This window comes from Stegostoma tigrinum, chromosome 36 (genome assembly GCF_030684315.1).
Source record: "Stegostoma tigrinum isolate sSteTig4 chromosome 36, sSteTig4.hap1, whole genome shotgun sequence".
NCBI lineage: Eukaryota > Metazoa > Chordata > Chondrichthyes > Orectolobiformes > Stegostomatidae > Stegostoma > Stegostoma tigrinum.
This window is the reverse complement of record NC_081389.1, coordinates 18968621-18987425: the sequence shown is the minus strand read 5'-3', so window position 1 is coordinate 18987425 and position 18805 is coordinate 18968621. Positions and strand designations below refer to the sequence as shown.

The 18805-nt window shown below is 41.0% G+C and overlaps 1 protein-coding gene across 1 annotated transcript in view; it reads right to left on the bottom strand.

Moving 5' to 3' along the window:
- Positions 1–5171: 5171 nt before the first annotated feature.
- Positions 5172–18805, bottom strand: part of scamp2 (secretory carrier membrane protein 2) — a 40633-nt gene continuing 26999 nt past the window's right edge. Inside the window, exons 4-9 of the mRNA XM_048520617.2 lie at positions 17054–17165; positions 16146–16274; positions 15569–15728; positions 12930–13031; positions 10093–10210; positions 5172–7822 (exon numbers count right to left, since the gene is read on the bottom strand). Of these exons, the coding sequence (XP_048376574.1) occupies positions 7676–7822; positions 10093–10210; positions 12930–13031; positions 15569–15728; positions 16146–16274; positions 17054–17165 (768 nt within the window). The 3' untranslated portion in view covers positions 5172–7675. The remainder of the gene's footprint in view (positions 7823–10092; positions 10211–12929; positions 13032–15568; positions 15729–16145; positions 16275–17053; positions 17166–18805) is intronic.

Here is an 18805-nt window from a genome sequence, read left to right as displayed (position 1 = left end):
CTCCACTAGTTGCATTTTATCCTGTCAGATTCTTATATTTAAAAAAGGTAGCCTCTTCCAATTTAAAATTGTATGCTAAATTCTTCCTGGTATTTCCTCCATTGCTAATGATATGATGGTGACTCTGACCCAGGTGGTGCCCTACAGACATTTAAGAACACAACATAAGAACTAGGACCAGGAGTAGGCTCTCTGGCCCCTTGAGCCTGCCCCAACATTTAACGAGATCATGGCTGATCATTGGAGCCTCAGCTTCACTTACCCACCCACTCACCATAACCCTTAGTTCCTTTACTGTTCAAACATTTATCTAGCCTTGACTTAAAGAGTGAGGTGGCTTCAACTGCTTCACTAGGCAGGGAATTCCACAGATTCACAGCCCTTTGGGTGAAGAAGTTCCTCCTGACCTTAGTCCTACATCTGCTTCCCTTTATTTTGAGGCAATGCCCTCTAGTCCTAGTTTCACCTGCTAGCAGAAGCAACCTTTGTTTCCCTTCATCATCTTGTAGGTTTCTACAAGATCTCCTCTCATTCTTCTGAATTCCCATGAGTATAATACCAGTCTAATCAGTCTCTCCTCAAGCCAACCCCCTCAACTCTGGAATCAACTGAGTGGATCTCCTTGGCACAGAGGGCTAGTATATTGCTTCTCAAGTAAGGAGGCCAAAACTGCACACAGTACTCCAGGTGTGGCCTCACCAGGACCCTATACAGCTGCAGCATAGCCTCCCTGTTTTTAAACTCCATCCCTCGAGCAATGGCAGACAGAATTCCATTTGCCTTTTTAATTACCTGCTGCACCTGCAATCCTACTTTTAGCGATTCTTGCACAAGGACACCAGAGTCCTTCTGCACAGCAGTGTGCTGCAGTGTTTTTAACCATTTAAAACAGTCCATTTTGCTGTGATTCCTACCAAAATGGATGACCTCACACTTATCAACATGGTACTCCATCTGCCAGACCTTTGCCTACTCAGACTACCTATATCCCTCTGCAGACTGTGTATTCTGCACTGTTCTACCACTCACCTTAGTGTCATCTGCAAATTTTGACACACCACACTTGGTCCCCAACTCCAAATCATCTATGTAAACTGTAAACAATTGCGGTCAACACTGATCCTTGAGGGACACCACTAATCACCAACCAGAAAAACACCCATTTACCGCTACTCTTTGCTTTCTACTTGTCAACCAATCTTCTGTCCATGCCAATAGGTTACCTGTAATACCGTGCAACTTTATCTTACATAGCCTTTCGTGTGGCACCTTGTCAAATGCCTTCTGGAAATCCAGATACACCACATCCACAGGTTCCCCACTGTCCACCATGCAAGTAATGTCCTCAAAAGCATTCACACCAAATTAGTTAAACATGACCTACCCTTCATGGACCCATGCTGGGCGTGTTCCCAATGGGACAATTTATATCCAGATGTCTGCTATTTCTTCCTTAATGATAGATTCAAGCATTTTCCCCACTCCCAAAGTTAAGCTAACTGGCCATTTAAACCACTTAGTTTCTCATTACCAGATCCAGCTATACTTCCTATCTATAGGGCCTAGCACTGATGAAGTTCTTCTGACCATAGTTCAGTAATTCCCCTCCTAACTCCAACATTATTTCCAAACAATTCTTGGGCAAATAACATTTCCCCCGTATCACCATCACTACTTGTATCTGGTTCATGCAGAAACAAACAAGATACTACTAGAGAAACTCAACATGTTTTTCTCCTCTTAGATGCTGCCACAAGTTAGCTTTTCAACTCCCATATCTCTTCAGAAGTGGAAAATTACGGTATCAATGTTGTCGAAAAAAGGGAGCACTAATGACACCAAAGGAATTGTGCTTATGCAAAATATGTGTTAATGAGATCTGTGGAGTGACCAAGATACTGTGGCAAATGGATGTGATCAAGATAGGAGACTGAGATCATGGTCTGAAGTTGAATTTAAAAGTTCAGTCCCAAAGGCGATAGAAAGATAGAAGATAGGAGCAGGAGACCATGTGGGCCCTCAAGCATACTCCACCATTCCTCATGATCATGACTGACCATACAACTCAATGGCCTACTTGCCCCAGTGCTGTATCTAGTCACCTCTTGAATACATGCAATGTTTTGGCAATGAGATGCAGTTCTGCATGCCCTAAACATCAACTGTTTCTTTCTGCAAATGCTACCTGACCCAAGTACTTTTCAGCAAATTTACTTATTTCTGATTTATACATTTGATTTGTTTGGAACAAAATATAGATCAGAAGAAAGAATTGAACAGTTTAAAATAGGGTCTTACTGTGTGAAGTTCTAACTTCAGGTTACCTGAATAGTTGATGCAATTTCAATACTCCTCCCAGGGAGGATGGAATGGATTGGCTTATGTACTTGTCCCTAATAAAAAAAATGAAACTCAAGCAAAAACAGCCAAGTTGAACAAACCTCCCTTTTAAATCATAACCTTTTCAGGTATTGAAATAACTAAACTGAAGCATAAAGTCTGAATTTCAGTGTTTTACAAGAGTAGTAGTTCACCTATCATAAAACCATTCCATGATCCAAATGAGTCGAGTCTTTTTGGTTCATACATCCATACCATTTCAGAACTAGACCTCTCCCTGACATTTAAATTTTGAAGGATACTGTTCTCCACTTGGACCTATGACCGTATTGGGCGAGACTTGGCCCCACTAGACCCCAGTCACTAGTATCCCCTTGTGATGGTATCCAAAATGCTACAAATAATCAAAAAGATTGCACCATTTTACCTTCAACAATCACTTCAAAATGCTCATACTCATCTTTCAAATCTCATGATCTCAGCCCTTCCCTCCTCTAAGTGTAAAATTCTGAGATTTCACATTCCAGTTGTGGCTTATCGAACATCTGATTCTCACTGCTATGGCTTCGAATTATAGCTACTCTTCAGCCCTGAAATTCTGTCCTTAAACCTTGTCTACCTTAGTTTTCTCCCGAGATGCTATTAGTCTACCTTTGCATAGAGATATTCATGCAAGCCACATTTCATTGCTGCAGAGATAATGGGAACTGCAGATGCTGGAGAATCCAAGATAATAAAATGTGAGGCTGGATGAACACAGCAGGCCCAGCAGCATCTCAGGAGCACAAAAGCTGACGTTTCGGGCCTAGACACTTCATCAGAGAGGGGGATGGGGTGAGGGTTCTGGAATAAATAGGGAGAGAGGGGGAGGCGGACCGAAGATGGAGAGAAAAGAAGATCGGTAGAGAGAGTATATGTGGGGAGGTAGGGAGGGGATCGGTCAGTCCAGGGAAGACGGACAGGTCAAGGAGGTGGGATGAAGTTAGTAGGTAGGAAATGGAGGTGCGGCTTGGGGTGGGAGGAAGGGATGGGTGAGAGGAAGAACAGGTTAGGGAGGCAGAGACAGGTTGGACTGGTTTTGGGATGCAGTGGGTGGGGGGGAAGAGCTGGGTTGGTTGTGTGGTGCAGTGGGGGGAGGGGATGAACTGGGCTGGTTTAGGGATGCAGTGGGGGAAGGGGAGATTTTGAAACTGGTGAAGTCCACATTGATACCATTAGGCTGCAGGGTTCCCAGGCGGAATATGAGTTGCTGTTCCTGCAACCTTCGGGTGGCATCATTGTGGCAGTGCAGGAGGCCCATGATGGACATGTCATCTAAAGAATGGGAGGGAGAGTGGAAATGGTTTGCGACTGGGACGTGCAGTTGTTTGTTGCGGACTGAGCGGAGGTGTTCTGCAAAGCGGTCCCCAAGCCTCCGCTTGGTTTCTCCAATGTAGAGGAAGCCACACCAGGTACAGTGGATGCAGTATACCACATTGGCAGATGTGCAGGTGAACTTCTGCTTAATGTGGAATGTCATCTTGGGGCCTGGGATAGGGGTGAGGGAGGTGGTGTGGGGGCAAGTGTAGCATTTCCTGCGGTTGCAGGGGAAGGTGCCGGGTGTGGTGGGGTTGGAGGGGAGTGTGGAGCGAACAAGGGAGTCACGGAGAGAGTGGTCTCTCCGGAAAGCAGACAGGGGTGGGGATGGAAAAATGTCTTGGGTGGTGGGGTTGGATTGTAGATGGCGGAAGTGTTGGAGGATGATGCGTTGCATCCGGAGGTTGGTGGGGTGGTGAGGGATGTGTTGCGGGAAACGCGGTCAAGGGCGTTCTTGATCACTGTGGGGGGAAGTTGCGGTCCTTGAAGAACTTGGACATCTGGGATGTGCGGGAGTGGAATGTTTTGTCGTGGGAGCAGATGCGGCGGAGGCGGAGGAATTGGGGATTGAAATTTTGCAGGAGGGTGGGTGGGAGGTGGTGTATTCTAGGTAGCTGTGGGAGTCGGCGGGCTTGAAATGGACATCAGTTACAAGCTGGTCGCCTGAGATGGAGACTGAGGGGTCCAGGAAGGTGAGGGATGTGCTCCTTGACCTGTCAGTCTTCCCTGGACTGACCTATCCCCTCCCTACCTATACTCTCTCCACCTATCTTCTTTTCTCTCCATCTTCGGTCTGCCTCCCCCTCTCTCTATTTATTCCAGAACCCTCACCCCATCCCCCTCTCTGATGAAGGGTCTAGGCCCGAAACGTCAGCTTTTGTGCTCCTGAGATGCTGCTTGGCCTGCTGTGTTCATCCAGCCTCACATTTTATTATCTTTCATTGCTGCATATCACGTTGTGTTCCTGCTCCCATGCAGCACCTAGGAACATTTCACTCCTTTTTAAGAAAAAGTGCTTATTACAAGTTAATTGTTTTTATTGCAGAATTTGTACCTGGAAGAGGACTGAAAAATGAAAAGGTCAGTCAACAATACCCAAAAAGGGAACCAACTTCAGAATGTGAAAACAAATACTTAAAAACAAGGTTACCAAATTGTTACAACAGTTGTATCATGAGTGCACAAACCTACAGAGCACCACTGGCAGTACACAGTTTCAGAGTAGGTACTGTGGATGCCAAGAGTCTGATCAAGAATTCCTAATTGGTCCCCAAAGATCCAAATCTATAGCACATTCCAGGCATGATCAGTGAAGAAGAGCTGGATGTCAAGTGATTCAGTTCTAAAGATCTATATGCATGGTATTAGAGAATGGAGGATACAGTCTTTCAAATCCTTGGAGCTCAGATCAAACATTGAGACTCTTCCCTCAGGAGGTCCACGATAACAAAATTCACACTTTGCATGCCAGTCCATTCATGGAATTGAATATTTTACTCATTTTCATTCAACAGAACGATGCACCAAGATTTATATTAAAAAACAAAATTGCATTGTAGGGAACATTTTTACTTGGTCTGAAGAGTCAAAGAACTATTGGAATCAAGTTAAATACCTTTATTTGAGCACAAAATGTTTTAAAAAGGTCATTTGCATGGAATTATTCATTAAGACAATGAAAAGCTAACACCATTCATTCCATTGGAAAGCTTGTTCAAGCAAATGACCATCCCATTTACATTTGTGAAATCAAAAATATTACATCAGTTCACTTTGGTGTTTCAACAATACTCAAATTAAGTCCTGTAAACCAAGAGCTCTGAAGCTAAAAGACAATCCCTAAACTGACAAGTCATTCTGTATAGTTTTGTCCTAAGCTCAAGTACCCATAATTTGTTGGTAGTTCAGCACATATTACATGCCAAATTAAACTGAAGGGAAAAGGAAAGATCTTCATGAATGATTCAAACAAATTTTATAGCTACAGTCTCTTGCGTATTTTAATACCTCAGCAGCAATTACACCAATAGCACAAAAATGGTTCCACTCTAAGCTCGAGGATCTGAAAGACCAATTACCAATGAGTGAGGCCTGAGGAAAAATTCATAATTATGGGAGTATTGTTAAGACAACATCTGGTAGATGTCTGCAGCAACAGTGCTGGAGAGTATCTAACTTACCAACGAGATTGAGGAAAATAAATCCCAGCCTCAACTAACATTCATACACTTCTGGTTTGCTATGGGCATAGTTTATCCGGTTATCTACAAGGGCAAGAAATAAAGCAGAGCAAGTTCAATCATGGTGATATTTTAACAATTCCATGGAAATCCTGTTTACACAGAACATCAAGTTGCTTTTGTTTTTGAAAGGGCAAAGTTACTGAAATAAAGTTTCCACACTATTTAGTTTTTGCCAAGTATAAACCAAAAATAATTCCTTCATCAGAATCCCAGTATGGAGCTGGTGTTACATGCAGTCTTTTCAACAAAGAAAAACTTCTTTCACAACAGTAGTCCAAAACACAAGAAAACAAATGCAAAGTTCTGAAGAGGGTATCTCAGTTTCAAGAGACAAAAGGGTTTACAAAAATTTAAGAGACCCCAATGACTATAGTTTAACCATTTAAAATGAGTTGAAAGAAAAACATTTGTTTGCTCTGAATGAGATCAGGAAGAATTAGCTAACAGGTTCCTTAGCCTGAAACACTCTTCTTCCACCACTTCAAATATTTCTAGCATATTTCTGCCCTCATTTCAAGCATCCACAGTATTTGCCTTAATGTTAACAATCCACATGATTAAGAGAGTGATTAGATCTGATCAATTAACTCTGCAGGAAACCTACAGCCAATACGTGCTCCTCTCTTACCTCCCCCCGCCACCGCCAAACACCTTGGGGATCATTTAAAAAGATGGGGGTGGGTTGAGATGGTTCCTACACCAAAAAAATTAAATGTCCCAGAGCAGACATGAAAGTAATTGCTTTCATGAAGGAATACTATTTCTGCCTAAATCAGCCTTAAGTAATTTTTTTTGGAAACACAATGCAAATGTAGGAAAATAAAACAGCACCTGTGAAACAAACAGATGTTTGTCATAGAATTGACTATTTCAATCAACAGGAAGATGCATCAGGTTTGTGGACACTTGGTCAGAAACAGAATTACAAGCAAACACATTTGAAATAGGTAATATAGTGAGTGGAAGGAGCAAAAAACTGCATGCATGTCTGCCTCCTATTATGTCTCAAGCATTAATATTTGTCTCTCCGTAGAAGCTGCTGGTATGCCGAATGTTTCCAGAAGATTCTACATTTAAATACCCAATTTCTTTTTTTTGAAACACAGACCAACATACAAGAATTTATGATTAAGAAAATGATTAACAAGAGTCAAGCTCAAGCTACATGCTCAAAGCTTTTACCAATGAATTTGCAGTATTGTCAAGATGCTGTCAGGTTTCTGTGATGCACCTTCACCCAAATGTGATTTCATTTAAATGAAAAGAAATGCAAAGTCCAGCCCATGATACCAAAATCTAATCAACAAGACAGATGTAGTGCCACAGAATAACACATGACCAGCTTTGGCATAGAAACAATGTCATAGTGGTGAACAATACTTCAGGTGCTAGTAAAATCCACTGTGCTTTTTACTGAAGACACTTAAAATATGAAGACTTCAAAAAGTTAGTTTGATGTTTTACTCTCTTCTGTAAACGTACCTCCCTAAGTGAGCCAACACACCGACCAATGATTCTTCATAATCAAGAAAAATTCAAACTGTTGAGCAGCTGGTTTTCTATAGTAGAAAATGCAGTGATATTATCAAACAATCTGTTTGAAACCCTTTGATTAAAGCCTAATATATCCTTCCCCCTTAATAGGTAGACACAAAATACACATTTTGTCCAATGAAAGTGCATCTTTATAAAGAACGTACAAGAGGATAACTTTTGAAAACAGTAATCTCCAGTATTTAGTTTCCTTGCAAGGTGCTTTGTGCAGCAGCTGATGCAGCAGTAGCTGCAGCATTGCGCACTGTTGTATTGGAGAAGACCCCGTGGGAAAATTCTTCTTGTGCTCTCTGAAAACTGGCTCCTGTGCTGCGGAATATTGCATGTACCTAGAAAAAAAAGGAAAGAAAAGGTCTTTAAAACACAGACTTCATTCTGATTTGTCCAATCTTATATCTCTATTTCTTGAACATGTATCTTCTCACATGGGAAAACATCAGAAGGTTCTTCAGAGGCAGAGGGTAAAAATGGATGTGGAGTTAACACAAAAATTCTGCCAGCTAGTGAGCGAAAGACTCATCAGGAAGTAGGCTTTATGGAAGAAATCATTGGTGGAGAAGTTGGGTGTGTGGGTGGGTAAGAGAAGTGGAAAATAATTCCTAGCCAGTGAAGGCAGAGCTTAAGACTGGAACAGAAGAACATCGCAACATTAGCTCTTCAATTCCGTTCTCCAATTTTAAATAAAGGTCAGAGTGACATGCTAATTCCCACATTCCTTAAAAGCTAACAAAATATTAATTTAAAAGCAGCGATTTGCTTCGGAGACTGTAGTTAGGCCCCATTTAGAAAACTGCATCCAATTTTGGGCCCTACACCTCAGCAAGGACATACTGGCCCTGGAGTGTATCCAGCGGAGATTCTCACGGATGATCCCTGGAATGGGAGGTTTAGCGCATGATGAACGGCTAAGGATCCTGGGATTGTACTCATTAGAGTTTAGAAGGTTGAGGGGAGAAGATCTAATAGAAACTTACAAGATAATGTATGGTTTAGAAGGGGTGGACGCTAGGAAGTTGTTTCCGTTAGGCAGGGAGACTAGGACCCGTGGGCACAGCCTTAGAATTACAGAGGGTAAATTTAAAACAGAAATGAGGAGACATTTCTTCAGCCAGAGTGGTGGGCTCATGGAATTCATTGCCAAGGAGTGCAGTGGAGGCCAGGATGTTAGATGGCTTCAAGGCAGAGATCGATAAATTCTTGATCTCACAAGGAATCAAGGGCTATGGGGAGAGTGCAGGGGAGTGGAGTTGAAATGCCCATCAGCCATGATTTAAAATGGTGGAGTGGACTTGATGGGCCTAAATGGCCTTACTTCCACTCCTATGTCTTATGGTCTAATTTCAGAATTAAAATTGATTGTGAACATCCACCACTTCTTGCAACAGTTTCACACTTTTCAGTTTTCTTAGATGTCTTGCCCAATTTTGTCCTGAATGGCTTGACTCCCAATTTAACAGGGCGTGTGTCATGGACTCATCTACCAGTTTCTACTACTTTCTATCTAGCCTATAAATTCCCTGCAGAACTCAATCTTAATCAAATCAAGTCTTAACTGTATATTCCCTAGAATAATTCAATGTAATCATTGGCATCTTGTTGACATTTAGTGCAATATATGTGTGTCCAAAACGAATATATCTTGTAAACGCTGTGGTGGTTAATATAGTACACTCAATATAGTGATGTCGTTTAACAATGCCATTGGTGTGGCAAACACCACACTCCTCCCACCTGCTTTCCCTTCTCCCTCTTATCCTGACCCAAGGGATGTAAAGGCTGACATTTTAGTAGTCTTTTGATTATATTCTATGCCTGACCATTGCATTTTAATGACTTATGTACATGGACTCAAACCACTTGAACCGTAAAGGGTCATTAAATCAGAATCCCTACAGTGTGGAAATAGGCCATTCAGCCCATGGGGTCTGTACCGACCCTTTGAAGATCTTCCCACCCAGACCAATCCTGTTATCCCGGCATGGTGTGTTTGAGATAACAAGGTGTAGAGCTGGATGAACACTAGCTGGATGAAGGCCAAGCAGCAGGAAAGCTGATGATTCGGGTCTAGACCCTGTGCTTACCATGGCTAACCCACTTAACTTGCACATCCCTGAACACTACGGGGAAATTTAGCACGGCCAATCCACTTAACCTGCACATTTCTTTTGGACTGAGAGGAAAAAGAGCATCGGTGGGAACAGATATGGAGAGGGCGCACACACACACACACACACAGTTACTCAAGGTTGGAATCAAACCTGGGTGCCTGGTGCTGTGAGGAAGCAGTGCTAACCACTGTGTGCCGCCTGAGGGACAAGATCGCAGAAGTATTTAAACATTAGGATTAAATCTAAAAAGGTAAGGGATTACGTGGATCAGGAATCAATGTAGATCGGCAAAAGTAGGATGAGTGAGATCACCATACAAACAGCAGGGTTTGGATGATCTGACGTTGAATGGAGGGTGAAAGATGGACAGCCAGCACAGCGGTGGAATGGTCAAATTTAGAGACCGCCAAGGGCTTAGCTAAAGGTTTCACTGGAAGATGAACAGAGGTCAGGAGGGAGAGCAAGCAATGCTACGAAGATAGAATGCTTACCCTCTGTACCAGCAACAAAGACAAGACTGCACACACTGTGAAGAATACTGCTACTACCATCATGACCACTGCCACAGCAAGATTTTTTGTCGTCCAACTAAGTGCTGCAATCCAACCACTGAAAAGAGAAATATTAATGGGTTAAGCTAGTGGTAAGTTAACATTGTTTTACAGAAGCCAAAAAGTATGATTTCGGCTAGAAAACTAAAACTGCAGATCATGCCACATTTATAAAAACAAAATAAGCCAGTGAGAGAAGTATGGGGAAAAGCTATTGAAATCTTATAAAAAGCAGGTCAAGCTGCAAGTTTCTTTTTGCTAAGTGCATAGGTCACAGTCAGAGAAGATGACAGATTCATGGTTACTGGGCATTCTGAATTTCAGTGTGCCAGAGATAGCTCTCCTCAGATTCAGTGCATCAGCTGCTCCCTTCAGCAATCTAATCACATTTTACTCAGGTTACCTCTCCCTACTGTGCATTTTTTTTTTTAAAATAGTGACTGTCAGTCCCGACAGCCCAATGAAACTCACGCTCTAGATTGCATTTCTGTATCTTACACATGGACAGAGTTAATCTCAGAACAGTTGACGCTAACATCAAGTTAAATGTTGTTCTGTGCAGTTTGAGCGTTATTTTAGGGCATAATAGATAAAACAGAGAACACAAATCAATTTGGTACAGATTAGTGGTTTACAACACAAGCTCACACTAAACTATTACAGGCACTAATTCACGCAATGGGCCCTATTACAAGGCAGCACCAGATCAGCCTGACCAGAACAGGGTTTCTCTTGGAGCGTGGCACTGACTGCCTTATTGTCAATACACCTGCTTTCAATCAGGTCTTTCTTCAAGAATCTTTGCTCCTTGAATGATTAGGCACTGCCAGTTAATTTCCCATTGTTGGTCCTTCAAATAATCTGTTCTCCTCCTGCAATTAAAAAATATCCTGTTTGAGAAGAATTTCAAATTGAGCAGATTTATAAGTGTGGGGAATGTCATCTTGAACATTTCTGCCTTCACTCGTGGCACCATTCAGATTCTGTTAGACACAGATTACGCTCTCACATCATCATTCCTCGAAATTTCAAAATTCAATACGACACTAAGTCAGCATGGGAATCTGTGCACTACTCCAGGCTCCCATGCTCACTGAACTAGATCAGCAATTTGTTTTGCATCAGGACCACAGTCACACATTTCACATTGGCTCAGTCCAGTTGCATTTGCTCCCCCTTCCAGGGCAGCCTTCTTGCTTAATCTTAAAGACTTAAGTTGATGTAGAGTGATAGTCACATTTAAAGACCCTATAAACACAGCAATTTTTTTTTGCCAATTCAGCAACCACTGCAAGGAAGTTAAAGTTCTGTCTCTTCTGGAATTTGAAGTCATTGAGAATACAAATTACAATACAACAAATCTTGGACTAAATTTCCAAGTTTGGGGCTACCAGAAATACCTCCTCAGGGTAGTGCCTGAAATGCTTTCGCAAGTGATGAAATCACTGCTTATTAATCAAGTTGCCTCTCCCAGCTTTGCACGTCCTAGATTGGCAGTCAGTCTGAAGAGATACTTGAATGATCCCACAACTGCAGTACAGAGCCTCCAGCCATCTCTTGATATCATGTGGAGTGCATTGAACTGGCTGAAGACTGGCAGTGAATCTTGGGACATTCAGTGGAACACAAAATTAATCATTCCCTCAGCACTTCTGGCTGAAGACTGTTAACAGTAAATACCACAACCTTATCTTTTGCATTGACACAGGAGTGCCCCATTGAGGATGGTGACATTTGTGGACCAACCTCCTCCAGTGGATTCTTCAGTTGTCTACCATTATTAATGGTAATGTGGCAGTACTGCCTGGCAAATTGAAGTTGATTGTAGACTCACTCAGAGCTATCACCTGCTACTAAAAACAGTTTTGCATAAGTAGTCCTGATCTGCAGCTTCATCAGGTTGACACCTCATGTTTTAGTATGCTGCCTCTGGCATTTCCACTTGCATTCTTCATTGAGTTGGTTTTGGTTCAATGAACTCAATCCGGATTAGAACTGTTTTATTTCAGGAACACAAATCAACCTGGTCCTGCTGAAGTTTCCACTTTGCACTGCAAAGTTAGGATAAAAGGTGAGGGAGAGTAATGCAAACCATAAAATGCTCTCTGCAAAGTGTACTCCCTAACCCAAAATTAATTAGATAGAATTACGAGATGACAAATTCTTCAGCTACTTTGAATATGACCATTTTATTTCCAAAATCCAATTCAAATTGCACAGTAATTCAATTTGGTTCTTCGTATAAAGACAGATTGGGTGAGTTATCAAGACTAGGCTGCTTTTGATAAGTACTTCATATTAAAATCAATTTAACTAGACAATGCAAGGAAACATCTGTACTGCCAAGAGTATATGCAATTCAGCTGCAGGAACATACATCTTGAGCCAATACAGAAGAGCCTGCTTTGAGAGCTGCAAAGAATGAGCAGTACAGCAACCATGAAAATGTTACAAGTGGGCATCACAAAGGGGTCAAAGACAAACTTGTTTTGGGATACCTGAGCCAAGATGACCTTAAAGAAAAGGCACGCTGATGAGGTTTAAAAACACATAACTGCAAGCATGGGGTGGAAAGAATGGTCAGTAGAAGAAATACATGCCTCTCCAGTGGCTAAAATAGTCAGCAGGACATGTGTCTTATCAACTGTCTATACACACTACTGGAATCTGTTGAAGAAAGGGTACAGAGAATATGCAGAAAGCTAGACAGCTCACAGAAGACAAAACTCACACTGGAGAATTACATTTCTTTCACTCAGTACCAAAATGATACTTACCTGACACCCCAATTGGGAATGCCGACTGCCTGAATGACATAAAGAACAATTTGACAGAAGAACACAAAGAAGAAGAAAAAGAAGTTGAATGAACTGTCGGACCTGAAAAACAAGTTTTAAGAAAAATTAATCTTTATGTAAAAAAAGTTCTTGTGACACAATTAACTATTCCCACAGTTCATTCAAACATCAGCATCTTGCCATCGATTTTCTTCTTACACAAACAATTCTGAAATCAATCTCCATCCCCTCTGATTCGGTTATGTGAAATAAATCACCTTTGGCAGATGTTAATAATTTGCAGTAACACCAGTATTATAAATTTTTTGAAATATCATTTCACATACACATGGACCAACAGTTCATGCTGTTATGGACCAGACTAGATCCCCTCAAAATATCTTTTAAAAATGTTATGGTCTGGGCTACCTTCTTATTGTCAAGGCAAATATAAAGTGCTGTGTTCCAGATGCAAAGGTAAAACTGGTAAAACTACTTAAAGTTAAGCAAAACAAACTTAAACACTGTCATTAACACACAAAGAAAAAAGGAATTTAAAATAACTCTACTGGAAAACCTAACAGAATAACAGATATAGCAACTATTACTAATTAACTATGCCAATATTGTAATATCCCATTAACACACCCCTTGGCAAAGGAGGAGAGTTCAGACAGATTCACATTCAGTTCTCCCATCCTGGAGGAAGAAAACATTGAGAAAATTCAAAGACAGTAGTAGCCAGGAGCCATTCACTAAGCTTCAATCTCTGTTGAGACCCCAATAGCTTCTGGTTCTACCTAGAACTCTAATTAGAGTTAGCCACACCCATTCAAGCTATTTACAAAAAACCAAAGACCTCCCAAGCTGTTTACTCAATTTGTCTTAACTAGCTAGCTTGTTATGTCTTATTCAATCTCTCAAAACAGACCAGGACAAAATAACCTCCTATGGCTTTGGCACTGTCATAGTACCCATCCCTAAAGGCCCCCAAGGTGTGAGTGAGCTGCCTTCTTGAACCACTGTAGTGTATTTGGTGTAGATGGACCCACAGTTTGATTAGGGTGGGTGTTTCAGGATTAGGACCCAGCAACAAAGAATAGCAATACAGTTCCAAGTCAGGATGAAGTAGCAGCTTGGAGGAACAACTTGGGAGGTGTTGTGCTCCTTGAATCTACAGCCCTTGTTTTACTAAGTGGGCTGCAGATTTAGAAGGTATCTTTGAAAGAGCCATTAATACTTACACAAATATTTATGGAGTTTAATTCCATCTCAGACTTCAAGATTTGATTTAAATTGTCATAGTTATATTTCATCTGGCCTTCAACTCTTAGATTGGACTTAAAGTTTAGGCCTCAAATCTCGAGACAAAGGTTTTCTCTTCCATTCTTATCTTAGTCTTTTACAATTTTTAAAAAAGTTGTAGTTTTTACATTCCTGAAAGCAGTCAAGTAAAAGTGCAAGTGATAAACATGCAGGAGAGCTGATCCAAAAATAATGACGAAAGGTCACTAACAGAACAGAAACGAACAATCCGGAAAGTCCGAAAGGGTTGGGCTTTTCTCAATTAGGGTGTGGTGTAACCATTATAAATCCTTACAGAAGATGTCATCACTTATGCAAGAATCCAGAACGAGAGGGCAAAGTTGTGATCTATGCAGTTATACATACGATAAAGATTTCAGAAAAAAAATCTTCACCTAGAGGTTAAGTAGAATGTGGAATTGGCTACCACATTGAGTAGTTCAGGCAAATCAAACAGACTTAAGAGGAAGTTTAAGTACAAGAGGGAGAAAGGAATAGAAGGATATTCTATTACAGTTAAATGAAATAGGGTGGGAGGGTGCTCAAACACAGCTGGGCCAAATGGTCTTTTTGTTCTGTGCCTTGTACATAATTTGATCAATTAGAATGTTATATACCCAGTTCAACTTCTAACATTACTGAAGAGTGCAGTTTTAGACTTTAAATCATCATTTTCTTGAAAACAGGCTACAATCATTCTGCAAGTGAAGAGCAGAGAAGTTGGATCCTATAAGCCTGAGCAACAGAATGTTCCCCAAGTACCAATACTCCAGGTGTTTCAATTCCCTATCAACAGGAACGATTCAAGTAGTCAGCTCAACAGTACCTTCAGGCGCAGTTAGGGATGCTGACCTAGCTTGCGACACTCATATCCTGTCAATGAAGATGAAATATGAACAGGAGCTCCAATTTGGCTTTCCTCAGACTCTTCCTCCTTTGGAGATAGCTAGCAAGAGGATGCTTTGCTGAAGTTAAGCCAAAGGCCCAACAACAATTTAGTATGTCAGGTTATGGAATGATGCCTTTGTATTTATCTATATAAAAATGCTGTATGTGCTCACATTTTCATACTTTAGCTCAATTGTCCTTTACACACATTTGTGCACAGATCCAGTGGTCTCCCATCCTCCAAATTGGTTTAACCCAGACTACATTCAGTTTACAATGTCACAGGAGGTCAAACCTCTGCCTCGTATGGCATTTTGCATGTTACAACAGGATTACATAAGCACAGCAAACAAACCAAAAGTTAGGCATTCTGATACAGACTCCTTCTCGGCGAGGTGAGTGGCAAAGTAAAAAGAAAATCATCTCTAATCTGGAGGACGTTTTACCTGAAAGCCTTGTAAACTGGCCGATACCAACACAGGAAGGCACAAGGTGTGAAGAGTAAAAACCATAAGATTGCCAAGCCAAAGTCTACTCCAAATTTTGCATCATTAATAAACTCAGCCAGGCAAGCGAGGAGGTTCAAGAACAATGTGACAGTATGGACTGTTGGAAGAAAAAGAAATAAGATTTCAATGACTTGCAATGAGGACAGTTAACTTGGTATAAATCAACTTTAACCGTAACCTTGAAATCTCCATTTTAAAAACATCTCCAGCTGAATTCTGTAAACTCTTTCTCAAACAGTACAGAATTTGACCAAATTACATCGTTGAGTTGAGGCTAGACTGACTAGCTTAATGCACACCAACACTGCAACGCAACACCCACCATCTGTTTAATTGGCTCGTTTGTCTTTTACCATCTGAGACATAAGGATTTCGAATCAAGTTGCAGCTCAATTTATTAGCTTATACCAATAATTCGTAGTGTTCTCTCTAAAATGCACAATTGTGAAGTTGTACAAAAATACTGCAGTAATGAGGTGAAATAAAAAGGCAGGAAACATTGGTTGCAACTTACACATCCACAAGTAGTATAGCATTTTTACTGTCCTCTGAAAGCCTGATGGGATCTCTGCTGCAAAGTCCTGGTAGAAGCATGGTTTGATGGGGCAGAACGAAGGAAAAGGAGGCCAGTTATTTCGTTTTGCTGTACGGAGGAATGAAGAAATTTTGTTTTCAAACATTAAGCTTAAAGGTGAAGTGTACTTTGAAGACCCGAGATTCTGAATATTCTAAAAAGAGAAACAAGTAAACTGACCCCTTCATCTGATGAGCTTTACAAATTATTATTATTAATGCCACTTACAGACAGATATGTTAGGCAGAATTCAACTTGCTATGGCATTCTATTTCATTATATTAACTTAATACAACAATTCTTTAAGAGGTCTAAAGATAGTATTAATAGCCTTGCAACTGCAAAACCACTTTGAAAATTAGCTCAAAGTTACTTTGGTCTTGTCTCAAAAATTAGAAGGCAAAACGTAGTACGAGTCTTACAGCACAATGGAGGTATTGCAACTACAAAACTGCTTCTGGAAAGGAGTTTTAGTCTTGTCAATATATTTTTAAAAAGTGCAGGCAGTTGGGGAGATAGGTATGTCATTAGCTGACAGACTTATCCTCGCCCCAACATGCAATGTCAACCCCATGCACATAATCCAACCCTTTCTGCAGGCTCAAACAACCCAGCCACCCCACCTGCATAATCTTTAACCCTCCCCTCCCAGCTTGACATCCTCCTACACCATCCTTCCGCAAAACCCATTCCACATCTTATCTCCTGCACAAACTCCACAGCCACACTACTCTCTCCCTTCTCGTGCACTCCTCCCGCTTCCTGCACAGCCATCCCCAGATAACCACCTACCACCCCACCTAATGCATACCCATCACCCTCGTACACATCTGCCCCCACATTCTTACAAGTGTAACTTTCATTCTTCAGTTCTTGCTCTTTGCGGTCTAGTTCAGCAGCTTTTCTTTCCAGCTCTTCCTGCTGTCGAAGCAGTGCCAGCTGTGCAGCTGTAGCACTGACCTGAATAGTACACAAGTAAATGTAATTAATGGCAAAGCACCCTTAAACATTTTGGGATAAAAAGCTTTGGGTGAGTGGGTTCATAGACCAATAAGAGCACAATGATCAGCAAACTAGCAGTTTATATAATCCTTACACAGTACTACTACTACTCTTCATTTTTCATTCCTTCTTTGCTGTCTTGCATCACTTTTCATAACCAAAGCTTGATCAAACAATGCAAAATTAGAACTAAAGGGCTGGTGCCAAAGCCCTAATCTAACTGATGTAATGCAACAAAATTCTCTTTCTGCTAACTGCAAGTGTTCTACAGTGAAATGAGCACATGGCAACTCATCCCAGTTTTTGATCATAGATGATGGCATAGAGGCAAAGTTACTGGAGTAACAATCTTGACAGTCACAGTAAGCTTTAGGAAATGGGTTCAAATTCCACTTGGTCCAACTGGCAGGACTCCAGTTCAAGAAACAAAACTGGGATTGAAAGACAGGCTTCGTAAGTTCCATTAGAGTTTATTGTTGCGATAAAGTCCACGAGGTTGCTTTTAAGAAAGGAAGTCTGCCATCATTACCTGGTCTGGCCTACATGCAAGACACAACTCAGAACAATGCAGTTGACTGTTAACTAGCCCCTGAAATGGACTAGCAAGTCTCTCAGCTCAAGGACAATCAGGGATGGATCCAAAGGAAAAGTTAACACACAAAAATAACAATGATAGTATGTGAAAATAAAAATCATCTTATTTGCACTTGGAAGCACAGACAAGACCAGGGCTTTGTTGCTACGGTCACATAAGGGTTGCTTTACGTGGCATCCCACAGTGAGAACTAAATTGGGAACACTGCAGTTTTTAACTGCATAAATCACAGCCAAAACAGAAAAGCAATTCACTTTCAAAATGTCCAACATGTATTGAATTTTTGTGCAATGGTCATTGTTGAACTACAATATGAAGAATAACATTTCTCTTCCTACATAGCTAACTAAAATGATATTAACAATGGTCATGAAATAATTTTCAATTTAAATGGAGGCAACCATGTACAAGGTGCTCATTAGAGGTGGCAGATTTAAAAGACCTGATGGGAAACACAGGAAGGGGCAATACCCTGTTGTATCACACTTATTCAACTGCATGTTTTGGATGAAGCTACTAAAACTGAATTTAAAAACAGCATTAGATTTTAGTATTAGGATTTTAATTTGGCATTTGTGTTGATACCCACCATGATACCATAATAGTTACTTCGCACAAACAAGATCCACATAAAGGTGTACTTTTCAAATAACTGATTACAGAAAAGGAACAATTTGTGGGACAACATATTAACAAGCATAACATTACAATTTGAGCTAATAAAAACACCTTTTTTCAGGAAACAGCTAGTTTGCCTACCTGATCCTATTTCCTTCTCACCTTGTCTTTACATTCGAAAGGAATTCCCCCTAACAAACTGCAGGTCTCTGAATACTTGTCATTGTTAATTGGTGGAGACAGTGGACTGGATAAAGTAGTCAAAAACTTCCTGGCCTGCTGAAACAGTAGTATCTGCAACACAAGCTTAAGAGTCTGACTCCATGATCTTCAATGACTGCAATAGCCCATCTCAAGAGTTCGCACTGATTATAATCTGAAATCC